A 27,036-nucleotide genomic window follows, 5' to 3' on the forward strand; every position below is an offset into this window, starting at 1 on the left:
TCTCCGCTGGCTCTAAACTGGAGTTGTCTCTGCTCACCCTGCCAGTCTGGAGCTCAAGGCAGACCCAACTGAATCCTTGGCAAGGAGGCAGCTTGATTTGTAGTGGGGAGTCGGGAGGGGGGGCTGGCAGTTTGGGTTGGGAGCCAGCCCTCCCCCCAGTCTCCCCTCTCCCCCAGCACCTCTCCTGGGGCCAGGGGCTAAGAGGAGAAGCAAAGCCCACAACACTCCATGCAGATCTCCAGGCAGTCGGCCGACTCACAGCAGGCGTCGATGATCCCGCAGTCCATGTCACAGGGCAGGTCGCAGTCGGCACATTCCCCTGACCCTCCGCAGCAGCAGCAGCAGATGCAGGAGTCCTCAGAGCATGAGCCGCAGGTGGCACAGTCCAAGACAATGTTGCACAGCGTTAAGAACTCGCAGAACAGGCAGGAGAGGATGCAGTGTACACAGCAGTCTGGTGAGGGCAGGGAACAAAAGAGTGAGAAAGAACTGGAAAGAGAGAAAGGATGGGGAATGAAGATCCTGGGGCCATAGCTCCGGAGACCTTCTCGCTCATCTGATCTAACCCCCTCATTCTACAGATGAGGAAACCGAGGCCCAGAGAAACACCATCACTTGCCCAAAGTCACACACACAGCATGTGGCAGGGCTGGGATTTAAACCCAGATTCTCTAACTCAAGGGTCAGCAAGGTGGTACGGTGGCTAGAGTGCCAGGCCTGGAATCATGAAGACTCATCTTCCTGAGTTCAAATCCAGCCTCAGATACTTCCTAGCTGTGTGACCCTGGTCAAGTCACTTAACCCTGTTTGCCTCAGTTTCCTCTTTTGTAAAATGAGCTGGGAGAAGGAAATGGCAAACTACTGCATTAATGATCTTTGCCTAGAAGACCCTGGAGAGTCGGACACAACCGAACAACAACAACTTCTGATTCAAAACCCAACTCTCTTTCCCCCTGTATCATTTCACTCTCCAATTCTAGACTCAGAGATCATTAGAGCTGGAAAGGACCTCAGGAGCCAGCTAGTCTAACTCTTTCATTTTATAGGAAGCTGATGCCCAGAGAGGGGAGGTGGTTTGCATAAAGCCACACAGTGGGTCAGTAGTAAAGCCAGGAGCAGAAAACTCACGCTTCCTTGGCAGAGCAATAGCTAGTAATTTTGGGAAGCAGAACAAAGCTTCAAACAACACAGCTGGAGTAAACAGCACAAAACGTGTCCTTGAATCAACTTTTAGAAACTATGTTTATTGGGAAAGGAGAAACCCTAGAAGCTCTGTCGAGGAGGCTTCTTCGGGAGTGAGGACAGAAGGGAGTAAGGTGGGGCCGGTTCTGAGCTCACTTTGGTTTTAAGCAGGACACCAGGGGAGGGATTATTATGTTACAACTTCCTATTTTAATTTGTTGTTCTTATTAATTTGGGGACACAGTTAGGTGACTCTGCTATCAGTTGAAAGTGCTATCAGGACCCTCTAAATTTTGGTGCCCTGAGGAAAAGCCCCAGTCACCTCACCCTAGTTCCAGCTTGGCTCAGGGCTCTTTCCACTACATTGGGCTAAATCTTTATCAGGATAGCTGCTGGATTTCTACAGTTGAGAGAGCCGACTGTTCAAAGGAGTCCTACAAACAATACTCCTACAAAGCTGATTTTCTCTGATTCCTTTCAACTCCAACTGCACTTACATTCTGCTACCGGGTCACACATTCAGCCCTTGATTCCATACTTCTTTATATGGTTCTTGGATTATTTTTCTCCTATTAATCATGTTTGCCAGTTTGTGTGGCTCAATTGAGGGGCGGAGATAAGCATTTACAGAGCATCTATTATGTGTCGGTCACGGTGTTCAGCGCTTTACAAATATCATCTCATTTGATCTTGTTAACAACCCTGCAAGGTTGGGTGCTACTATTAGTCTCAATTTTACGTTTGAAGAAACTGATACAGGCAGAGGGGGAATGATCTGTCCAGGGCCACACAGCTAGTGGTAGTAGTAGTAGTAGTAGTAGTAGTAGTAGTAGTAGTAGTAGTCGTAGTGACATTCATATAACCCTTAGCATGTATCAGGCAGCGTGCTAAGTCCTTTACGATTATCACCTCATTCGATCCTCACAACAACCCTGGGAGATTAGAGGGGCTATTATCATCCCCATTTTACAGACAAGGAAACTGAGGCAGGCAGCGGTTAAGTGACTTGCCCAGGGTCACACAGCTAGGACGTATCTGAGGCCAAATTTGAACTCAGGTCTTCCTGACTCCAGGCCCGTTGTTTCTATCCACTGAGCCACCAGCTGCCTCAAGGGCAGGGAACCACATCTTCCATTATTCCTACAACCCTCACAGGCCTGGGCACACAGTAAAATGCTGGTTTACTGATTCCATATTTCCAGTTGGCTTCAAGTGGAGTACACCAATAAGAAGAGGGAGACAGAATCATGGCGTCAGAGATCTCAAACCAGAAGGAACCTTGGAGATTATTGTCCAACCCCCTCATTTTACAGATAAGGAAAAACTGAGACTCAAGGAGGTTAAGAGACTTTCCCAAGGTCATACGGGTGGTAAATAGCAGAGTGATATTTGAACTGAGGTACTTACTATGAGGGGCAGGGATAGAGCAGCAGGCCTAAAGTCAGGAAGACTCCTCTTCCTGAGTTCAAATCTGCCCTCAGACATTTACTAGCTGTGTGACCCTGGGCAAGTCACTTAACCCCGTTTGCCTCAGTTTTCTCATCTGTAAAATGAGCTGGAGAAGGAAATGGCAAACCACTCCAGTATCTTTGCCAAGAAAACCCCAAGTAAGGTCATGACTAAAACAACTGAACAGCAATAAAACTTACTATGATTCCAGCTGAAAAGGGCCTTAGATAATGTTGAGTAAAACCCCTCCCTCTCATTTTTACAGAGGATGCTACTAAAGATCAGAGAAGGCACATGTCTTATCCAGGGTCACACAGTAAAGACCGAATTCAAACCAGATCTACAAATCCACTATTGTTTTCCTTGTACTTTACTGGATCAGAGAACCTATTCCTGGTAGCCCTGTTAGACTGTAATGACAGTAGGGTAATTCAGAGTGGAAGGGCACCCTTCCCTAGCACCCAGCTTCAAGCAACTGGATACATAGAGTACCATGATTTACCTTTTCTGGAAGAGTTTTGGAATAAGATTTTTTTTTTTACCTTCCTGAGCCTCAATGGGGATCTGGGAAGCCGATGACTTTGTGCTTCCTTTGCTCTTCTTGCTGCCCTGGCTGGCGAATGATGAGTGTGGCTGCAGCTTCCGGTGGGCTTTGGGGCCACCCAGTGTGCCGTTCCCTGACCTCTTGGGGCCACCCGCTTCCAGGGAATGGCCAGCACCATTGGGCAATAGCGGGGTAAAGCTGGAGGACCCAGGAAGTCCCCTTGGAGAGGGAAGCCCCTGAGGCTGGCCTGGAAAGAGAAGGAAAAAGGGGAGGGGCTAGGGAGCCTCCAGGAACCCCCATGGGCCCAGGATGCCAGATTAGTCCCCAGGAGGGTCTTCTTAATTAGAAGTCATAGGTTCATAATATCATAGATGCCTAGAATATCAGAGCTTAAATGGATCTTATGATGTAGAATGTTCAAACATAAAACCTTGGAACACAGAATGTTTAAATAGAACACAATGTCAGAGTTGGGAGAGACCTTGGAACACAGAATGTCAGAGCTTAGACGTTAGGATATAGAATGTTTAAATGCAGAATAGTAGAACTAAAAAGAATCTTAGAGTATAGAATATTTAAACACAGAATGTTAGAATGGGCAGGGACCTTAGATCACAGAATATTAGAACCCAAAACACAGCATGTCAGAGCTTGGATGGACCTTAGGACAGAGGATGTTTATTTATTTATTTATTTTTAATTCGTTTATTTATTTTTAGTTTACCACACACGGTTCTACATAATTTTGAGTTCCAGATTTTCTCCCCTCCCTCCGCCCTCCCTCCCCAAGACGGCCTGGAATCTCATATAACTACCATGTATAACTTCGCATTGAATTAATTTATACACTAGTCAAGTTGTGGAGAAGAATTACGATCAATGGAATGAATCATGAGAAAGAAGAGACAGAACCAAAAAAACAAAACAAAACCAAAAACAAAAACAAAAGAGAAGCAAAAAAGGCGAGCATGTAGTGCACCTCAATCTGTATTCAAACTTCACAGTTCTTTCTCTGAATGAAGATAGCATTCTCTGGACAGAGGATGTTTAAACAGAATATCAGAACTGGAAAGAACCTTAGAACACAGAATATTAGAATGCAGAATGTTAGCATGGGGAAGGACCTGAGAACAGAGAATGTTGGGGGTGGGGCAGAGCCAAGATGGCACACTGAAAACACAGAACATTAGAACACAAACACAAAATGTCTGAGATTGGAGGGACCCTTAAACATAAAGAATGTTTAAACACAGAACAAAAAATGGGAGGGACCTTCGCAGTCTAAGCCGCTCATTTTACAGAAGCCCACAGAGGGAAAGTAACTGGCCCCAAATCACAAGAGGGGTTTGACACAGAGTTTGGACTATGACTCAGGTCTGGCCTCTGATGTAGTGCCCTTTGAACTCTGCCAAACTACCTCATTTCCCCACAAGACTGGCTATTTGGGGTAGAGGAGATAAGATAATCCACACTCATAGGTTTAAGTATTGTGTATTTGGAAAGTATGCTGACCCTCCGAAACTTTGACCCTCGTTTCTCGGGTCCACAGCTGCCCTGTCCTGCTCAGAAAGCTATTCCTGAGAAGGAGGGAAAACGGTCTGGGTTCTTAGAGGGCAGTGGGGAGGAATAGGCAGGGAAGCAGTTAACCAGCAGCTCCTCCCTGCCCCCCAACCCCCAGCCATTTCTGCCCTTCACGTGATGGGGTGGGGGGGGTGGTTATTGGAAACATCTGTTTGGAGAGGAATGTCCTTCCCACCTCCTCTTCTCCAGTCTGTCCCTAGAACCTAGGGCCAGGGTGAGGAACCTGTAGCCCTGAGGCCACGTGTATCCTTCTAGGTTCTCAAGTGTGTTCCTTTGACTGAATCAAATCCCCTTAATAAAAGGATTTGTTCTCTAAAACTTGGACTCGTCAAAAGGCTGCACCCGAGGACCTAGAAGGCCACATGTGGTATCGATGCAGAGAGTTCCTCACCCTTGACCTAGGGGCTACCCCCATACATTCTCTCTCTCTCTCTCTCTCTCTCTCTCTCTCTCTCTCTCTCTCTCTCTCTCTCTCTCCTTCTCTGCTCCCTCCTGAGCTTTCCTGCCTTGGCCCAAGACCAGAGCCCTCTGGTAGCAGCATTTTTGATGGAAGGGAGCTTGGGGGAAACTGAGGAAAGGAGCCCACTGAAGTTAGGAATTATTTGGTTGAGTTTCAGATGGAGGGACTAGATTCAGTGTTAATGGGGCAGAGGCTGGTTAAGCTCTGGAAGTTCCCTGAGCCACTAACCCAGCCTCCAGGCTATTTCTTGTCCCTCCAGCATCCCACCTCACCCTCATGGCACCCGCACTTCCCTTAAGGTTGGGGAAGCAGTGCTGTTGTGGTTAGGGGCTGAAGAGCTGCTCACAAGGGGCTGGAGGAGGCTCAGAGCTCCCTGATCTCTGCTTGCAAAGGCTTCTTTGTCCTGGGGCAGGAACCCCCTTCCCTCCAATCACTTAGGAACTTGGGAACCTGGAAACCTGTCCTGCCTGAAGACAGGCTCTCCAGGTTATTATTGCTTAGATCCCCAACACCCCCTGTTCTAGAACTCTTTGTCAAAGCCTGTGTTCCTTGTAACTTGGAGCTGGGACCAAGAAGGAGAGGTGGGGACCAAGAGGAGGAGTGCTGGGAGCTAGATTCCGAAGGCTGAGACATAGGGGACTGAGAGATAGCAGTGGTGGGCCAAGAGATTAAGAGACAAGGCAGAGAACAAGGGAAAGGGGGAATACTAATGTGGGGACTATAGACCAGACACTAGGGGACAGAAGACCGAAAACTGCAGATAGGAAACTCTGAAGGGATAGGGGAGTAACAGATAGATGGCAATAGAGAAGAGTCTTGAGGCCAAGGTAGGGGGAAGGGAGGGGGGTAAGAGTACTGAAAAAAGGAGCCTGGGAAACAGAAGAATGATAGAAATGAGGACCCCAAAACAGGGACAATAGAACAGAAATTGGGGGAGATGAAGCTAGAAGACAAAAGGCTGGTAGACTTTGGAGGAAAAAGACACTAGACACAGGCTTCATGTTGGGTGCTTTTTGGGGGGCTGCCTCATACATACACATATGCATGTGTGTATTTGGCTGCGTGCATGTAAATGTGCATGTGTGGGTGCGCGTGAGTGAGTGTGTGTGTGTATTGTGAGGAGAGAGAGGGAGACAGAGAGAGAATGTATGGGGGCAGCCCCTAGGTCAAGAGTGAGGAACTCTCTGCCTCAATGTATTGGGGGGTTTCACCATGAGGAGTTCTCAACCCTGTTCAGGTCTCTTGTCCTTCTATCCACTATGGTGGTATGCCCAGAGTCCTTGAGAGTTCTCCCATACCCCCTACCCTGCCTCCCACACTACAAATCTTCTTGAAACCAAATATGTATGTGGCCAGGGCTTGGGTGAGAGGAGGTGAGACTGTGGGAGGGAGACACAGAGGCTGCCTGTGCTCTTGGAGGTGGGGATGGGGGACAGCGAGCTGAGTCACAGAGCAAACACCACAGCCCACTAGACACAAGGAGCATCTGTCTGACTCTGACCCCGTGCTACCCTCCCCTATGCCCAGGAAGCTGACCTCTTTCTCCCTTATGTCTATGGTTCACATTTGGGAGGGAGCAGGGAGAGAGGTCAATAAAATCCCCAGATTTCCAGAATGCAAATCACAGCCCTGGATGTCCTGACTGAGCACTCTACTCACCCAGCCACAGGTGGCTCCAGCCCTTGCCTATAAGGTCAATGGGCTAGGTTCAGAATCTGGGAGGGATAGGAATGTCTCTTTTCTCCCCCTCTTCCCCTCCTTCTTATGGCCCCTCAGAATAGGAGGCCAGGTTTCACTGCTCCTTTATCCCCTAGTTCGCTTACAAAGGGAAAGATCTTAATATATAGTTTTATCTATTTATGTATATGTGAATGTATGCACTGATGTATAGAGTTGTAAATACATTTTTAGAATAGACCTGTGATTTCATCCACATAGAGAATGCTCCTCTGTGCCAGAAAGATTACCATTTGCTCTGCAATTTATAGTCTTAGAAAATTGTGTCTCAGGCAGTATCTGGGGCACTGAGAAGTTAAGTGACTTGCCCAGGGCCACACAAGCTCTATGTGTGCATGCATGCTTACACACATTTTTGTCAAATATTTATATATGTGTGTTGGGGAGGGGGGTATCTCCCCAGCTAGTCTTTAAGCTTTTTGAAGGCATATACTGTTTTCTGTTTCTTGTATACCCCCCCCTGCCATTGTGACTAGCACTGTGTTATTATACACATAAAAGACATCCCACAAAAGTCTGTTAAATTCCTTTGCACCCCTCCCTCCTCTAGACTCACATGTCACAGCTTCTGGAGAGATGGCAAGTTCAGTGCTCTCTGAGGCCTGGGGGGGCCCTGGTCCATTACCCTGGGGCATAGGGGGAGCTTCTTCCTTTAGGAGGGCCTCTTCCAGTGCTGCCTCTGAAAAGCGGGGGGATGGTGCTACCTCCAGTTCAGGCAGGAGAGATGGAGACAAGGATTTGTCTTGGGCTGAGGAGAGAACAGATAACTCAGAAACATTTTCTAGGGACCTCTAGGACGAGGTGCAGTTTTGCATCTCCCACAAGGCCCCCTTGCCCATGGTTGCCTTAGGGTCCTTATGCTGCCATCCTTCCCACTGCTCTCCACCCAACCCTGCCCTGCCCGCCAGCAGCACCAGCCTCAAAATAGAACGTTCCCAAACCACATTATGTGTGTTATGTGGAGGGGGTGGGGGCTGTGGCCCAGAGGAGGGGCCGAAGTTATACAGCAGAAAGAGGAAAGATGGTTCCAGAGTGAAGAGGAGGCAAAAACAGGGAGCAAAAGGAGAGACCCCAATGAGAAGAGAGACTGAGAGACGAAATAGCACAAGCCCTGGCCAGAGAGTAAGGAGAACCAGGTTCTAATTCTAGTTCTCCTGCTTATTGGGTATATGAACTTGGACAAAATGACCTCCCAAAGCCTCTGTTTCCTCATCTGTAAAATGAAATAGAGGCTCAGACAGATCCAACGATTCAGAAGAGACAGTGAGATACAGAGAAAGTCTAAGACAGACACACAGCGATTCTTACCTGGGGTCCATGAACTTGACTTTTAAATCTATATCTATATCTGTATCTATATCTATATCTATCTATCTGTATCTATATCTATATCTATATCTATATCTATGTTGCTAATTATCTCACCATGATTAGTTTCTTTTGTAAACCTATGTATTTTGTTTTATGCATTTAAAAATGTTATCCTGAGAAGGGGTCCCTAGGCTTCACCTGCCTGCCAAACAGATCTAAGACACAAAGGGCTGAGTGCCTCTGACCAAGAGGATTCTGAGTGTTTATTCCCCCTCTGAATCTGTGTCTGAGATAGAAACAGTTACAGAGAGAGAAAAGAGGGAGGAAGGGGGGGGGGGGCAGGGGGAGAGAGAGAGAGAGGGAGAGGGAGAGGGAGAGAGAGAGAGACAGAGACAGAGACAGAGAGAAAGAGAGAGAGAGACAGAGAGAGAGAGACAGAGACAGAGACAGAGAGAATGAAAGAGAGAGAGAGAGAGAGAGAGAGAAGAGGGGGAGGGGGGAGGGAGGGGGAGAGAGAGAGAGTAAAAAGAAGAAAGGACATAGTTAGACAAAGAGAGAATAACAGAGACACAATGACAAAGAAACAGACAGGGAGGTGTAGAGAGAAAAGGCAGGGAGAGAAGGGAATAATAATTTATTAACATTTGTTGTGTTGGGCACTGTGTTCAGTGATTTACAAATATTATCTCTTTTGAGAATGCCAGAGAGAGAGAGGATGGGAGACAGATACTACCTGTGTGACCTCGGCCAAGTCACTTAATTTCCCCGGGCCTCAGTCTCCTCATTTTTTAAGAGGGGTTTTGGACTAGATGGTCTCTGTTATCTGTTCCAGCACTAAGTCTATGACCATTCTTTGAGACAGACCACTGAATGGGTGTTGCTCAGACAAACTGAGACCTGCGAAAAACCTTAGCTTAAAAAGACCAAGGTCTCCCTTTGTATCTGGGGTCATTGCCAGTCATCCTGACCTATGTCTTGCCACTGGACTCTGATGATTCTGGAGGAGATAGTGAGGCTGATGACTCTGCACAGCTCTGCCTCACTTAAATCCAACTCACCCACAAGTCAAGATATCACCCTTCAGATGTCATCTGTCCTCTTCCAGAATGAAGGACAAACAACAACAATAAGATAGATAGAGAAATAAAGAGGCAGAGTGAAGAAAGAAAAAAACAGAGCAGGAGACACAATGAGTGAAGAAAATAGGAGAGAAAAAGAGGAGACAGAGATAGCAAGAGTCAGAGCAGAAAGGGCGTGAGACAAAAGGGAGAGACAAAGAACAGGAGGGCTTGCAGAAGAACTTGGGCTGCCATCTATAATTATAGAGGATGACCCTCTGCACAGTGGGCGGAAGTGGGAGAAACAGAGCCACCCCCAATCCCACAATTACAGTGGCTGGGGCAGAGAGCCTTGGAGTGGAGCCAATCTGGAAGGCAGAGGAGAAAAGGGGAATGATTCCCCACCCCCAGGCATGAGAAAGGCCTCTGACTGGAGACCAGAGGAAGAGAGATCGGGTGGGCAGCAAAATCAGTGGGACAAAGGGTCACCACAAGCAGCAAGGTTGGAATGGAGTAGCCTGGGTCCCCATCAAAGTAAATTACTATGGAGCTTCTGGAAACAAGGACTCCTAAAGGGAGCTCTAGAACTCCCCTCTCCATTTCTATCATGGCAAAAGGGAAAGACACACCAAAGTAAAGGTTCAGACAGACCCATGGGACAACTCATAGGAGATTAGAAAGGCTCTAGGATTAAAAGACAGACCAAGACAGACAGATGTTGAGTCAGGGATCAGAGCAGGCCAGTGGGGCTCACACACTACCTAGCTCTGACTAGCCTCCAAATGCAGAGAAAAACAGGCAATTAGAAAAACTGAGGAGGGAAGTAGGATCAGGCCACCAGACCCTGGGAATAAAAATCTGCCCCAGCAAGAGAAAACAAGTTTCTCTGGGGCTTGGTGTTCCTTACCTGGGAGCAGTTTCTATATGTTCTGGAGAGCTACTGAGGGGCCCCTGACTTTCACTGATCCCTGGGGTGTCCCTGGCCTGAATGAAGGCTCCAGTGCCCAGTGGAGGGGTAGGTGGTGTCTAGAGCTAAGAACAAGGCAGGTACAGGCTTGACAAGCTCACACCTGCCCAAGGCAAATGACAGTCCTGCCCTGAGATTTGCAAGCTGGGCTGAGGAAGCAGGGTGGGACCTCTGAGCTGGCCAGGCCCCTCTGGGCTGAGAGTGAGCCCACTGGATCTGGGCCTTGCTCCTGGAGCTTAATTGTCTTCTCCTTGACAGCAGGATGGGGGAATAGTGGGGGGAAGGAACAGAGTATGCATTCCTTTCATCTTTGGATGTGCTATCTCTAAAGTGTGAAGTCTGGTCTTGAGGGAGAGGAGGAGAATTTCTCCAGTTATTCCTTCAGTCCCTCAAGACTTGTTTAAGGACTTTCTTGTAACAGAAAGAGGAAGGAGGAAAGCTGGGCAGTATGGAGAGGAATGCTCAAGAAGTGGTAGTAGGCAAGAGAATCAGGAAGGAAGGAGACAAGAGATTCATCGTGGAACAGTGCAAAAGGCAGTGGCTCTGGGTTCAGATCCCACCTCTAAAGCCTCCTATCTGTGTAACTATGGATTTCATTAGCTCCGCAGGCCTCAGTTTCCTTATCTGTAAAATGATAGGATTGAACTAGATGGGCTTAAAGGTCCCTCCTAGCTTTAGTTCTACGATTCTATGAAAGCCAGATAGGAAGGAAAGGAAAGTGTGGGAGGTGTGCCAGTGTCACCATGAAATACAGGGGTTGGGTCAAGGGTAGGGAAGCCTTTTTTTCATTCCATTCTATAAAGCCCACATGCTTATGATCCTGCCCTGTAATGCCATGGTTTTTCCCAAAGCCAAGGTGATGGTAAAGCCAGGTCTGGGGTGAGACTGGCCACAGGGCAGAGGGAGGGCAGCTGGAGCTGGAAACTGAACTAGACTGGATGCCATCCAATGGATTTATTTACATTCAGTCTGAAATTAATGCAGGAGAGCTATGGGATCAGAGAAGATGAGCTGAGAGAGACTGAAGAGGGAAGCAGGAGGAGAGTAAAGACCGGAGCAGGAGAGGGAGAGATACAGAGGGAGAGGAAGGAGAGGGAGCAGAGGGAAGAGATGGAGAGGGAAGTGGGGAGAAAGGCAAGGGGGAAGAGAAGGGAAGAGAAGGAAAAGAAGAAAAGCAGAATGAAGTGAGAGATGCAAGGAGAAAAGAAGATGGGAGGAGAAAGGGAAAAGGTGAGAGTGAAAGGGGAGAGGCACAGAGAAAGGGAAGGAGGAAAGAGAATGCGAAAAAGAGAGAATGAAGGGTCAGAGGCAAGGGGAAAAAGAAGGAGGAAAGAGAAAGGGAGAAAGAGAGTGAAAGGGGAGAGGCAAGGAGGAAAGGAGGAAAGAGAAAGGGAGAAAGAGAGTGAAAGGGGAGAGGCAAGGAGAAAAGGAGGAAGGAGAAAGGGAGAATGAAGATAAGAGGCAAGGAGAAAAGAAGATGGGAGGAGAAAGGGAAAAGGAGAGTGAAAGGGGAGAGGCTAGGAGAAAGGGAAGGAGGAAAAAGAAAGGGAGAAAGAGTGAATGGTGAGAGGCAAGGAGGAAAGAGAAAGGAAGAAAGGGAGAGTGAAGGGTCAAAGGCAAGGAGAAAAGAAGATGGGAGGAAGAAGAAGAAGGGGGAAAAGGGAGAGGAAAGGAAGGACAGGGAGAGAGGAAGTATGAGAGAAAGGGAGGGTGAATGGGGAGAGGCAGAAAGGGGGAGTGAAGGATTGAGAAGGGAGGAAGAAAGGCAGGGTAAAGAAGTACAAGAAAGAGTGAAAAAAATATAAGGCTAGTGGTAGGGAAGCAGGGAAAGGGAGGTAGAGTGTGAGGAAGAATAAAAGAGGGAAAAATTAATCATAGAATGATAGAGCTGCAAGGCATCCTTAGAAATAATAGCTTCTACTTATGTTTTTACATTTTGAAAACACACCCCTCACAAGCAACATTGAGAGGTAGGGAGGGCAAAAATCATCATTCCCATTACACAGATGAGGCAACTTCTCCTCCCCCCTCCCCATTCACAGAGGGAGGGAGCAAGAGAAATAGTCCCAGAGAATTTCAATGGCTTCCCTAAAGCCATATAGCTACTCTCAAGTCCCAAATTTCAGAAAGAACTAAAGAGCTAGGAATGAGAGAGGGAGGGGGAAGGGAAAGGGAGCAACCAAGAAATAATGACACAGTAATGGTGGATGGAGACTCTTTCAGCCAAGCTGAGGCCTGTACCAGGCCAGTAAAGTTCCTTTAATTGCAAAGACCAAACCGGCAGAACAGGGAAGCTTCTGAGCCAGCTGGCGAGTCCTAGCTGGATTGTTAGACTTTCCGAAAGAATGGGGGCCTCCCTGACCCTAGAAGCACCTTCAGAGTGGGACATAGATCATTCCACCTGAGACCCTACCACAGAAGTCCTGACGCAGATGCCCTATTTATGTTGTCTTTCCCATTAGAATATAAAATCCTTGAGGACAGGCACTGTCCTATTTGCTTATAGTTGTATCCCCAGCTCTTAGCATGGTGTCTGGTACACAGTAAGTGGTTAACACATGCTTATTGTGTCCCTACCTGCCAAATCTGGATGAAATGAAGGCTTTTGTTGTTATGGCAGAGGGAGATGTGGCAGGGACAAGCCTGGGGAGAGGAGCTACGGTGTAGAGGAAAGGGATTGGCTCTGGGGTCAGAAGAGGTAGGTTCAAAGCCCAGCTCTGCTGCTTACCATCTGAGGGATTTTGAACAAATCACTTAACCTCTCTGAGGTCTCAATATTGGGACTAGCTGGCTTCTAATGTACTTTACAACTTGAAACCTCTGATTCTATGATCCTTCACCCAAGATTTCTTCAGTGTCCTCCTCATCCCAGGCTGATAAGCATTGGGTTCAGAGGCTTGGGCATGAACCCTGAAGATCTGAGAATCACAGAATGGGGAATTCAGAGGAAGGGACTTTAATAAACCATCCAAGCCCTCTCATTTTACAGAGCAGGAAGCCAAGACCCAAGGAATTGAAGTGACTTACTTGAGGTCACATATGTGGCAGATCCAAGATGTTTTGACTCTAAAATGAATCATTCATTCATTCACTCAACAAGCATTTATTAAGTGCCTATTATGTTCCAGACACTGTGCTAAGACATTGCTTTTTCCCCAACATCTAATCTTGAGGTTTATATCTGAAACCTCTTACCTAGTCTAGATTATTTTTTGCTGCTCACAGGAAAGCGTCAGCCAAGGAGCTGAAGGAGGCTACCAAAGGAAGCCTTAGGAGAGAAAACAATGGAAAACAGGCTTCGGAAGTGTCCAGGGGAGGAAGGTCTCCAGAAGAAATGGTGAAGGATATCTGGCTGATCCTTGAGGAAGCAGTACAAAGAGCAGAAAGGGACACTGGCCCTAACACTTCTGAGATATAGGAAGTAGAAGGGGAAGCCTCCAAGAACAACTGATGCACAAACACGAGTACTGCCAGAAATGGGGAGAGGACCCTGCTACCGAGATTCCAGGTAGACAAAGGTCAGTCTGTCTGGGAAGGAATAGAATTGAAAAAAATTAAAAATGGCCAGAAAAGAGAGACATTTTCAAGTGTCTACATTTTTCTCCTATCCGTCTAAGAGACATCTATCGAAAGAGAGAAGAGAGAGATGCCCCATGATGCCCCACACATTTCAAGTTTTCCAAGAGTCCTGACTAAGGTAGGGAAAAAAAATTCAACATAAAAACTACCTTGGTGCTTTGATGTTCGAGTGGCTTGCAATGTCAGCTGTCCAAAGGGAGGGGAAGGCAGGGAACAAGGTGTCAGGAAGTACAGAATCATGAAGGGCTACACTCTCTTCTCCAAGAGACTATGTTCCGGGAGAGGATTAGAACTGAAGAGCCCTTCAAGATTAGCTAGTTCTATCTTAGATGGGGAAACTGAGGCCCAGCTTGCCCAAGGTTTAGCAGGTAATAAAGTAGCAAAGTCAGAATTTGAACCCAGGTCCTGTGACTCCAAATCCAGCACTCTACACCTCAGTGCTTTGCCCATTTCTAACCTGGCTCAGCATTCTAGTGCTTTTCCACCTCCAGTCCTGTGGCCTCCTGCTCTGATTGGTGAATTCCTCTTTAGACCCTCTAGTTGAGGACCATGTCCACTTCTAACCTGGCTCAGGCCCTACCTGATTATTTTTCCGCCTGGCTTTCCCAATTCATGTAGGAACCTCTCCACCCCATTTCTACTCCCTCTCTCTATTAGAAGGTCCACCCCTTCAATATTACAAAGACAAGCAACTTTGAAAGACTTAAGAACTTTGATCAACACGAAATTAACCACAATTCTTGAGGACTCATGATGAAACATGTTGCCCATCTCCTGAATGACAGATTATGGACTCAGAGTGCAGATTGAGGTATATATTTTTGGGACACAGCCAGTGTGGGAATATGTTTTACCTGATTATATATATTTGTAACAGGAGTTTTGGTTTTCTCATTTTCTCAGTAGGGAGGATAGGAGGCAAGAGGGAGAGAATGTAGATCAAAAAATAAAATACAACTTAATTTAAAAATTGTTTTTTAAAGAATGTTAGCTCCTTAAGAGAAGGGACTGCCTTTTTTTGGGCTTATATTTCTTTCTTTTTTTTTTTTTTTTGCTTTTCGGCAGGGCAATTGGGGTTAAGTGTTGCCCAAGGTCACACAGCTAGTACATGTGTCAAATGTCTGAGGCCGGATTTGAACTCAGGTCCTCCTGACTCCAGGGCCGGTGCTCTACTGACTGTGCCACCTAGCTGCCCCTGGGCTTATATTTCTATTATGAATACTTAACACAATGCCTGAAAAGTAGTAAGCATTTAATAAGTGGTTTATCTAATATAATCTTGCTAAGAAGTAGTAGCTAAAGGTCTAGATTTGGTAGCTAAAGGTCTGGATTTGGCAGCTAAAGTTGTGGATCCGGCAGGCAAAGTTCTGGATTTGCCAGCCAAGATTCTGTATTTGCCAGGCAAAGTTGTGGATTTGGCAGCTAATGTTCTGGATCTGAAGTCAGAGGGCCTGGGTTCAAATTCCACCTCCGACATGTCCTAGCTCTGTGACACTAGATAAGTCACTTAATCTCTATGTTCCTTAGCTTCCTCATCTGTAAAATGAAGGATCTGAACTAGACCTCTCAAGATCCTTTCAGACCTAAGTCTGTGACTATGTGATCCTAAGATAAGTTTCAAGCATTAAGAGGACCCTTCCTCTACTAATCCCCACATAGCCTAGACTGACTAGGAGTCCAGTCAGCTCTCCTTCCACATGGTGAATCACATTGAATTAGAAAATCCATCTTTAAATATATGGAGTGCAGGTGATACTTCTATCTTGACTATATATGTGTATATAGCAGGAATTTTGGTTTTTTTTTTTGCTTTCTTAATGGGAAAATGGGGGAAGTGGTGGTAGGAAGGAGAGAATGTAGATCTGAAAATAAAATAAAATTTAATTGAAAAAATTCACTTTGTGGGAAAGAATTGGAAATTGAGGGCAATGTCTACCAATTGGGGAGTGGCTGAACAATTTGTAGTATATGTTTGTAATAGAATGCTATTGTACTATAAGAAACAAGGAGCAGGATGCTTTCAGAAGACCCTGGAAAGAATTACATGAACTGATGCAAAAGCGAGAGATGCAACAAGCAGAACCAGGAGAACATTGTACACAGCAACAGCAATATTGTATAATTATCAACTGTGAATGACTTAGCTCTTCTCAGCAATACAGTGATCCAAGACAATTCCAAAGGACTTATAATGAAAAATGCTATTCACATCCAGAGAAAGAACTGATGAAGTCTGAGTGCAGATCGAAACATTCTATTTTTCACTTTCCTTAATTTTTTTGTGGGTTCTTTTTTGGTCTGGGTTTCTTTCACAACATGACTAATATGGAAATATGTTTTGCATGATTACACATGTATAACCTATATCAAATTGCTTACCATCTCAGGGAGAGAGAGAACTTGGAACTCAAAATTTAAAAAAACTAATGTTAAAATGTGTTTTTACATATAATTGGGAAAAATAATATACTCAAAAAAATTCAGCATGTCCACTAAGCCACAGAGGACTTTAAATCTTCAGTGGAAAATATCCATGGGAATGGAATCTTGGATCTTAACACAATAGCCAAATTTTAGAATTGGAAGGGACCCAAGAGGCCATCAAGTTCAATCTATCCCTGATCAAGAATTCTCTCTAATACATCTGCCAACCAGTGGCCATTTAGTCTCTACTTGAAGACTTCCAATAAGAGGAGACCCATTACCTCCCAATGCAGCCCATTCTACTTTGGGATGGCTCTAAGTGTTAGGCAGCTATTCCTGACATCAAGCCTAAATCAACCCCCTACAACTTCTTACCATTGCTTCTAGATCCTAGCTTGGCCTCTGGGTCCAAGAGAACAAGTCTAGTTAGACTCCATCTGAAGGACTGTCCTCAGTTCTGAGCACCTCATTTTAAGAAGGATATAGATGAAGCTAGAGAATGTTCAGAGAAGGGAAACTAGAATTATGAACAAGTGGCAAAACCCATCACAGAAGCAAGCATGAGTTGAAGATACCTAGGGCAAATTTTACCTAGCCCAGAAAAGACTTAGGAGCAGCATATTTATAAGATTCAAAGCTGAAAGGGATCTCTGAGACCAGCTAGTCCAAACCACATGAGATGATGCTCAAGGTCACACAGTTAATAGGCAGTGGAATTCAGGTCCCTTGGCTCCCAGTGCTCTTTTGATTGTACATAGGTGCCTCCAAGATGGTGATATCATGTCAAAAAGGGATTAAACTTGTTTTGCTTGGCCCCAGAGGATGGAGCTCATAGGAGCCATGGCTAGAAATTACAAGGAGGCCGATTTAAGCTTGATGTTGGGAAGAGCTGTCTAACATTTAGAGCCATCCCAAAGTAGAATGGGGTGCCTTGGGGGGGGGGTCTCCCTTTACTGATGACTTCAAGCAGAGACTAAATAGCCACTTGTTGGGAGACAATATAGAGAGGTCAGGGACGGTTTGAACTCGATAGCCTCTTGGGTCCCTTCCAATTCTGAGATTTGGCAATTCTGTTAAGAACCAAGATTTCATTCCCATGGATATTCTCTTTCCCACTGAAGATCTAAAGCTTTCTGTGGCTTGCTGGACAGTTTTATGAGTTGCTGCGGCCAAAACAATTCGTCACCCAGCAGGCAAAACCGTGGTGATATCTTTCCATACTTGGATAGACTGGACTTCAGACAATAGACACATAGTCCATCATGCGGCCTACACCCAAAGCCTTTCCAGACTTAAAGGACAGGATACTCCAGAGTTTGTATTCTCTTGGCATGGCCTTGGAGAGTCCAAGGCCATCTCTACACCCAGATAAAGTATTGGGAAAGACTTTACTGTCCTAGAGGCTAGAGTTTTGTATAGTATTTAAGTACAGGATGGTAGCATGTAAGTAGAAAGATCCCTGGAATAGGAATCAAGAAATCTGGGGTTCAGTCTTGGCTCTGTCACTGACTCACTGGATGAACACTCCATTGTAAAATGAGGGATTGTATGAGCTACAAGGTCACTTCTGGTGCTGACATTCTGGGGTCTATGAGTTTACAAGAAGAGAGAGAGTAAAGCAAAGCTGTTTTAGGGCAGAAAAGAGTACATGAGGCAAAGAGCAGAAAAGAGAGAGGCTTTTCAATTCTCCAAAGCTGTTTTCTGCTAGATGGAAGCAGGAAGATGGGGGCAAGTCTTGGGAATAAAGATCCCTGAGCCCCGAGGTTCATAGGATATAGATGTAGATGCAAGTTATTAGGAATGACCATCTTCAAAATGGACCCATTGGAAGAGTTTGGGCAAATCTGCCTCCTCTCTCCACACCTTTGACTAGCCCCCATGCTCGAAACGGACTCCACTCTTCATCTCTACCTGCTGAAATCTCTGGTTTCCATAAGATTCAGCTCAGGCATTACCTTCTACATGAAACTTTTCCTAGTTGCCCCAGCTGCTATTTCCTCTGCTCCTCCCAAGGTTACTTTGTAATAATAATGATAATGATAATAACAACTTTTGCATAGTGTTCACTATGTGCCAGGCACTATGCTAAGTGCTTTAGAAATACTATCTCATCTGATTATCACAACAACCCTGGGAGGATAGGTGCTATTATCATCCCCATTTTACAGACAAGGAAACTGCGGAATACAGAAATTAAGTGACTTGCCAAGAGTCACTCAACCAGTAGATGTTTCAGTGGCAGAATATGAACTCAGGTTTTGCCAGCTCCAAGGCTAGGTCTCTAGCCACTACACCATACTGTCTTTCATGTGTTCTATTTATACCTGTACATGTATGTGTTGCCTCCCTGGGTAGAACAAAGGCTCCCTGTGATCAGGAACTAGTTTCACTTTTGTGGCTGAACTCTGAGCATCCAGCACAGTGCTTGGCACTTAGGTGGCCTTTATTAAATGCTTGTTGATTGATTAAACTGAGAGACAGCCACTCAGAGCTTGAGAAGTTCCTACAGAAGCTAAGACCAGTTTCATGACGAGGCTGAGGATTAACCCATTCCCTGCCCTGTTTGCAATCACTTTGCTTGCATTCAGGGGCAGCTTTTTCTTGTTGTTTTACAGTTGTGTCCGATTCTTTGTGACCCCATTTGGGGTTTTCTTGGTAAAGATTCTGGAGTGGTTTGCCATTTCCTTCTCTGGTTCATTTTACAGATGAGGAAACTGAGGTAAAGAGAGTTAAGTGACTTGCCCAGTGTCTCACAGCTAGTAGACATTTGAGACCAGATTTGAACTCGGAAAGATGAGTCTTCCTGAGTTCAGGCTTGGTCCTCTATCCATACTGCTAGGGGCAGCTAGAGTGCAGGGCTTGGAGTCAGGAAGACCTGAGTTCAAATCCTGCTTCAGACTCTTACTAGTTGTGTGATCTTGGATAAGGCACTCAGTCTCTCTCAGCCTCAGTTACCTCATCTGTAAAATAAGATAATAATTGTGAAGATCAAATGAGATATTTGTAAACGGCTTTGCAAACCTCAAAATGCTAGCTCTGGGTATTATTATTACCCTGTTAAAGTCTTTGTTTTGACAGAAGGGTCAGTTTTTAACTGCCAGTCCTACAAGACTCAGTTAACAACCAAGAAATAGAATGACCTCTGAGATAAGCCACAGAGGGAATTCTGCTTTAGTTATGGGTTGGCTTAAGTGATCATTGTAATCCCTTCTAGCCCAGAGATACAATGGTTTTGTGAACTCATCAAGTTACAGGGTCAGGGGAAGGGAGGAAGGCAGAGTCTTATTTCTGTGTTGTTTCCAAAAAGTTAAACTAGCGCAGTGATTAGAGAAAAAAAAAGTCATAACAGACAGTCATGTAGAATCCATAATGTGGACTAAAAGAAATGAGGAAAAACCACACCACCATCCCTTCATTGTGGAGGTGGAGGGCTATAGGGATAGAATGTTGCATACACAACAGATCAAGTTGAATTACTGGTTAGTTTTGCTGAACTACTTTCCCCTCCTCTATTTCCTATTCTTTGTTCCCAGGGATAGCTCTCTGGGGAGAGGGAAGGACAAGAGCTGTATTTGGAAATAAAGGTGAGAAGAACCAAGAGAACGTTGTACACAGTAATAGCAATGTTGTTCTAAGAACAATTTTGAACGATTAAGTCATTTGGGGTATTGTCAATACTCAGATCATCTAGAGAAGGCCTATGAAGGAAGATGCTATCCCCATCCAGAGAAAGAACTGATAAATAGAAGTATGTATAGTATGGTTTTACATATATACACATATTTTCTAGGACAAAGTGGGGAGGGAGGAAAAAAAGTGCCCAGCAGAGAGCAAAAGAAAACTTAGAAGGAAGTACAGAAAAGCAGGGTAGCTTTGAAAACGATGTCTAGAATTTATTACATAGTTTTTCAAAAAAAAGTAAACAATATGAAATGGAAATGAATCCTCTTTTTACTTTGTTCTGTGTACATGGAAATATTCTTTTTTTGTCTTTTTGTATTTAAGTTCAAAATGAATAAAGAATTTTAAAAAGAAATAAAGGTGGTGTAAAAAGAAAAGATGTCAATAAAATGATGAAGGGGCAAAAAGAAAATCACAGAAGAGTGTACCTTTCAGTGCTGGGTGAGGGGAAGATGGAAGAGAAGAGAAGAGGAAGCAGTTCCTTTCAAATAGCCCTAAACAATCGTTAGCCAAGAAGTTAGGAAAGTTTTTGATGGTTGATAAGAATCCACTGGCAAAAGCTTTTGACATAGCATTGGACCTGAAGTTCTGAGAAAGGAACTGATTCCAAGTGAAAGATTCAGGGTGAATGGAGTGAGGGTGGGAGAGCGGCAAAGCATTCTAATGATGAAATGCTGCATCTTGGGAAGGAAAGACTGAATCACTTGTAATCCAGAAGAGTCAAGTTTGAATCCTGCCTCAGATGATTACTGGCTGTGGGTCCTCATCTGTAAAATGGAGATAAGAATGCCTGTTCATGCCTATCAAATGAGATGATGTATGTGAAGTGCTCCACAAACCTTTAAGCACTATTTGACTGTCAGCTATGATTACTTTATTATTACACTACACCATAATTATCTATTGCACCACATGGGAGCCTTGAGTTTTATGTCAAAGTTCTATGATGCACTTAGAGGCAACTGGGTGCTGCAGTACATAGAGCACTGTGCCTATGATCAGAAAGATCTGACTCACATCCAACCTAGACACTTACCAGGCAAGTCACTTAACCTCTGCCTCAGTTTCCTCAGTTGTAAATGGGGATTAACAGTACCTACCTTGAAGGATTGTTGTGAGGGTCAAATGAGACAATCTCTGCAAAGTGCTTAGCAGAAGGCCTGGTGTTTAGTTTTTGTTGTTCAGTTGTTTGTCTGACTCTTCGTGACCTCATTTGGGATTTTCTTGGCAGAAATACTGGAGTACTTTGCCATTTCCTTCTCCAGATGAGGAAACTGAGGCAAACAGGGCTAAGTGACTTGCCCAAAGTCACATAGCCAATAAGTGTCTTGAGGCCAGATTTAAACTCAGGAAGATGGGGGCAGCTAGGTGGTGAAGTGAGCCCTGGAGTCTGGAGGACCTGAGTTCAAATCTGGCCTCAGACACTTGACACACTTACTAGCTGTGTGACCTTGGGCAAGTCACTTAACCCCAATTGCCCTGCCTTTCCCCCTCCAAAAACAAAACAAAAAACAAATAAATTCAGGAAGATGAGTCTTCCTGACTTCAAGCCAGGAACCCTATCCACTGAGCCACCTATTTACTAGGTGCTATATAAATGCTTCTTCTCTTCCCCCACACTACCTTTAACAGGCATTATTTTTTCTTCCAGATATCTATATCCATGTCCTAGCTCTCTATTGGTCTGTAAGTTTCGTGAGAGCAGGGACTATGTCTTTTTTAAACTTTGTGCCTAGGACTATGCTCTACATACTGTAGAAATTGAAGGTAGAGTTGGTATAGGAGCCCCAGTGGTGAAGGGACAGACCAAGATGAGGACTACAAATGCCTACTGGGCAGAGTTAGGGCTCTGGGATAACCCCAAGACAGCCTGAATTTATGGGGAACCCCAATGGTGCCCAGTGATTACATATGAACATCCTAATTATTAAAGACAATTCTTATGACCCAGCCAGGCTTAAGGCTCAAGTCCAGGTGGACTGGAGAATATCCCATGTAGAATGAGGTCTGAATGGTCGTGGCCTTCCAGCCTGGTCTGGACCAAGGTCAGGACTGTGAGCCTCTCCCTTGAGGGCCCATAAATAGGTTCATAGATTTGAAGATGGAAAGGACTTTTGGGGTCTTCTAGTCCAATGTCTTAATTTTACTTTGGACCTTTATTTTGAGGTTCCCCCCCAAATTAAGTGACTTGCCTAAAGTCACATAAATGACACAGCAGGGCCAAGATTTAAACCCAGGACCTCTGAATCCAAAACCAGTACTCCTTTCACTGTACCATAAATAATAATTTCATATTCAGCTTTAGGGATTTCATCACAAAAATCATGTGAGGCAGACGGGTATTATTTATTGTTCTTGTTTTATAGATGAAGACAGAGAACCTCAGAGAAGTCAAGTGACTTGCCCAAGGTCATATATAACTAGTCAGGGGCAGAACTCAGGTCTTGGTCCATTGCTTTTTCTACTATCCCATGATGCCTTGGTGTGTCATGCAGTTCTGTCTATGGTCTACCTTTCATTCCACCTGCCGCATTTGGAGTTCTGAGTCACAAGCTGGTGGCTTAGATGTTAGCTCCCCATGATGCTAGTGACTCTGTCCTCTCTACTTCTCCCTTCTAATGTCCCCTTCAACCACTTAGAGTGTGTCCTTAGAACTAGCCAGCTCTCTTGGGTCCTGAACTTGAACTCAGGTCTAAGACTAGTACTTTCCCCACTCTACCATTCTGCTTCTCAAATTCAGGAAAGCCAAGACATTATACAGAATCTTGGTCTGTGGGCTTAAAACTCAAACCCTGAATGAGGAGAGCTGGGCCTATAATCTTGGGAGGGTGGATTCTGGGTATCTAGAGGGTAGGGGATTAGAGGAGATTACCCACCCCAGGAATGGAAATTTGCCATGCTTTCCCCACCAAATTATGGAGAACTCCTCATTGCTGAGTCCTTCTCATTTGTCATCATAGCACTTAGTTAATTTCAGAGTAAGAAAAAAGGAGCCTCTAATTGGGGTGGGGTGAAGAGAAAGGGGACCTAGCATTTTGATTCCCTGGCTGGTTCAGGGTTGGGATTGGGGTAAACCTTGGAGAACCAAAGTGTTGGGACCAATGTTTTGTCAGCCCTTTCGGGCGTGGGGGATTCTGGTCCTGGATTCAGGCGTCTGTGGGGTTTTGGCTGGGCCTCCTGCGGTTTGGGCTTCCTGGGCAGCTTGTTCGTTCTCCCAAGGCTTGGGCAGGCATCAGCAAAGCCAGCCCTTGTGCTATGAAAGCAGCATTGTCTGAGTCCATCTGGGGCTTGGGGAGGGGGCATATTTGGTTATGGGGGAAGGGGAAGGTGGGAGTGAACGGGAGGACTGTGGTCTGAGTGCTTCAGGTTGCAACTGGAGGCCTAACTCTGGGGACGGTTAACTCTGGTCCCCTGGCTCCTAGCCAGCCAGCTCCCTCTTCCTCCTGCCACCAAGTGGAGAAAGCAGCTCAGGCCAGAGGTGGGGGGTGGGAGAGGAGGTGGTCATAGAACATGGAGAGATGGGGGGAAGGGGAAGAGGGCATTAGAGTGAAAGGTGAAGGTGAGGCGGAAAGAAGGGAGAAAGAGAAAGTTATGGGGTGCAGGGAAAAGGAAAATACAGAGCAAGAAGGGGGTCAAAAGGAAGAAAGAGGAAAATGAGGGGAAGAGAGAAAGAGGAATGGAGGACAACTGGTGCTAGTCCTCTGGATAGGAATTCTTCCCAGCCTGGGAACCTACAAATTAAAATACTCTTCATCTTTCTCTTCTCCAGACTGAAGAGGTCCAATTCTTCAAATGTTTGTCTCCCAGATTACTTGATTCCAAATATTAGAGGCTCAGATCTGAGGGCCCAGGGAGAGGTAGAAAAATCACAAAATAGGGACCTTAGAAACAATCAAATCATAAGATCACAGGACTTTAAGCTGGAAGGAACCTTCAAGAGCAAATAGTTCAATCCCCCTCATTATTACAGATGGAGAAAGTGAAGCCAACCAAAATCACACAGACAACAGGCAGGATTTGAGCTCAGATCTCATGACGTCAAATCTTGGTCTCTTTCCACTATACTAAACTCCCTCCTCAACCCCCTCATTTCAAACATGAGAAAACCCGGGCACAGATAAAGGGAAGTGACTTGCCCAAGGTCACACCTCCAGTTACTGTCACTGCCAAACCTAGAACCCAGGTCACAAGATCCCCAGGCCAGACCTTATTGAAGAGAAAGGAAAGGACAGAGTTGTTAAATGGTGCAGAGGAAGGAAGGGCATGAGGGGGATTTCTTCACAGAAGTGGAGGAGTGGAAATAAAAGCTCTGAACAATTGGGTGTACATCTCTTTCCCACCCCCCTCTCAGAAACTGCTTTTTTGAGCAGGTCGCAAAAGTCTCACTGAAGAATCATTCGCATCCTGCCCTCCTCTCCCTCGGGTCACTTAGAAGTGGGGCAGCAGGTCACAAGGGCTGTGGGACAAGGACTGTCCCTGCTTTGCAAAGAATCTGTTCAGGGAGGGGAGCCAGGAGTGAGGACCGGTGGGGAGGGGTTGTTTGCCGAGGAGGAGAGGGTGCAAGCGAGGTGATCGAATGGTGGGTTGTGGCCGGGGTTGGGGTGGGAGGTGGGGGGCGGGAGGGAAGAGACACAGCAGGCCGCCAGGGAAGAGAGGAGTGAGGGTGAAGGCGAGGGGGCGGGGTCCTGGGGCGGCTAGCGGCGGCGGCGGCCTCGGGGAGGCGACGCAGCGAGAGCAGACAAAAGTTTTCGGGAATAGCTCGACTCTAGCGGGGCGGGGGAGGGGAAGGGAGAGCCAGAGACTCAGACATACACACACCCCAAGGTGTTTACACTGGACAGGCACCGTGGGGACACAAACCGGGAGAGAGGCAGTAAGGCAGACAGAGGCAGAAACAGAGACAGGCACAAAGAGAGGTCTTACTATCTCTTCCTTTTGGACGAACGTGTGCGTTTGGGGGAAGGAGGGGCGGGAGAGCGCGGGAGAGATGGAGAGATGGTGCTGCCGGACCTCAGCCCTCCCTGGGATCCTCCCCGGCTTCCCGCCACCTCTCACCGAGCCCATAGTTACCCAGCAAAGCGAACAGTCAGGAAGGAGCCCTCGCCGTCCAGCTAGGTTTCTAATTGTCCCTTTCCACATCTTCCCCTCGCCCCGAAATCTGAGTTCCTAGACCTCCAGCCCCTTCGAGGTCCTCTAGACCCTGGTCCCTGATCTCCAAGGAACCTCACCCCACCCCACTTCTCCCGAGCTGCCCCCCCCAACTCCTACCCCGCCCCCAAGGCTTCATTTTTCTCTCGTGCTACCCCCCTCTCATGCCTACCTGAGGCTGAATCCAGGACCGGACTGGGGGGCTGACCCAGCCTGGGGTCTCCATGGGGTGCGTCGTGACGTCGGGAGAGCGAGCCGTTCACCTGGGACATCTGCACGGAACCTGCAGAAGACCGAGCTGGAGCAGGGGGCAGGGGAAAGCGGACGTCCCGTCCGACCCCGACTCTTCCCTCGCTTCCCCCACCGCTCCCACAGAGCCAACCAGCCTCTTGGGGCGGGAGAGCGGGAGGAGGTGGGTGGGTGGGGGGTGTCACAACATGAGGTGGGGGGGGGGCGGGACGCGGATCGCAGTCAGCTCTCTTTTCCTACCCCCTTTCCTTTCTCCCTGAGTCTGTGGCAAACTTACTAGACCTCCTGAAGCTCTGTGTGGCTACCCCAGAGGTTCAATGTCAGACTTGGGGAGTCCTGGCCACGGGCTCCCAACTCTACCCACCCAAAGGTTTGGGCAGCCTTCTTTCTTTTGGTCCACTTTCACTCCCTTCCCTCCCCTCTTCCCTCTTTCCCGTCCTCCCTTCTTTCCTGTTCTTCCTTCTTTCCCTTCTACTCTCACCTCCTTTTCTCCTTGCTTTCTCCTCTCTCCTTTTTATGCCTTTCCTCTTCTCTCTCTCTCTCCCTCCTTCTTCCCTCCCCCTCTCTCCTCTTCCCTCCTTTCTTCTCCCTCCCCACCCCCCTTACATCTCCACTGTCTTATTTCCCCTACTTGCCTTTCTGGCTTTCCTGGGACGATTTCCCTTCGGGTCCCCGGTTCGGCCCCCCCCCTCCGCCCTCTTCCACGGGTCTAGGACCGGACACGTCTGTGCGCTCGGCCGGCCCCGGCCCGGCGGTGCCCCGGGCTCCCACAGGAAGCTCCACTAGGTCCGTTTCCTCCGCGCTGCGGAGAGAGGGGCCCCCGCCCCCCTTCCTTCTCCCCCTCCACTCCAACACACACCAGTCCACCACCGAGTCTGGGAGCAGAGCCCGGGTGGGGGAGGGGGCGGGTTGATTTCCCCTTCCCCCACTCAACGAAAGTTTGCAAAAGAAAATGTTGGGAGAGAGGAAGGGAAAGGGAGAGGGGGAGCAATGGAAGGGGGGGAAACCACCTAAAGAGAAAGAGTGACTTTGGACTTCTCTCTATGGATCATTTTGTACAGGTAATTCAGGCTGCTAGACGATCTTGACTATGGGACTGGGGGATTATAGTACGTTGCAGGTTTAAGTGTTTGAAATCTGTCCCCTGAAACACCCCCACTCTAATTCCCCTCCAGCCCTGGAAAGGATGCTCAGAGGCTGGAGGTGGGGGGTGGAGGCGGCGGCAATAATGGAGTTGGACTGAAAAAATTCAAGAGACAGGGGAATTCGTCAGTGTGGCTCCCACTTCCTACTCCCTCGCTAGTCCTTACCACTCACATATACCGTACCACACCCCCCTTACCCTCCAAGGGCTCTAAATAGGGATCCTCAACTCCCGCTACTCGTAGGAGCTAGGGTAGATGGAGGCGGGGTAGGATGGACAGGTTTACTACATTGGTACTTAGGTCGGTCACCAAAGGTATCAGCAACAAAGATTTCTTTAAAAGGGAGGGGGAATGGGGAGAGGTAGAGCGAGACCCTGCAGTTTAGTCTGATTAAACGTAGCAGAGCTTTTCTAAAGACGAGGTTAGCGGTGGAGTGGGAGAGGGGCCTTGGATGGGGTGGGGGGAAGGGGGCCAGAAGAAGACTAGGGTAGGGATAGGAGACGGGTAAGAAGGACCGAAGG

General features: G+C 46.8%; 1 protein-coding gene across 1 annotated transcript; it reads right to left on the reverse strand.

Annotated features, from left to right (window-relative positions):
• Positions 1-25,393, reverse strand: MDFI (MyoD family inhibitor). Its single transcript, XM_036769308.1, has 4 exons — positions 25,294-25,393; positions 7,510-7,701; positions 3,174-3,422; positions 1-454 (listed from the first exon to the last, which is right to left on the reverse strand). Exons 1-4 carry the CDS (start codon positions 25,391-25,393, stop codon positions 198-200), a joined length of 798 nt encoding a protein of 265 aa, XP_036625203.1. The 3' UTR covers positions 1-197.
• Positions 25,394-27,036: the final 1,643 nt, after the last annotated feature.

The sequence above is a fragment of the Trichosurus vulpecula genome, chromosome 7, assembly GCF_011100635.1.
Source record: "Trichosurus vulpecula isolate mTriVul1 chromosome 7, mTriVul1.pri, whole genome shotgun sequence".
NCBI classification, from domain to species: domain Eukaryota; kingdom Metazoa; phylum Chordata; class Mammalia; order Diprotodontia; family Phalangeridae; genus Trichosurus; species Trichosurus vulpecula.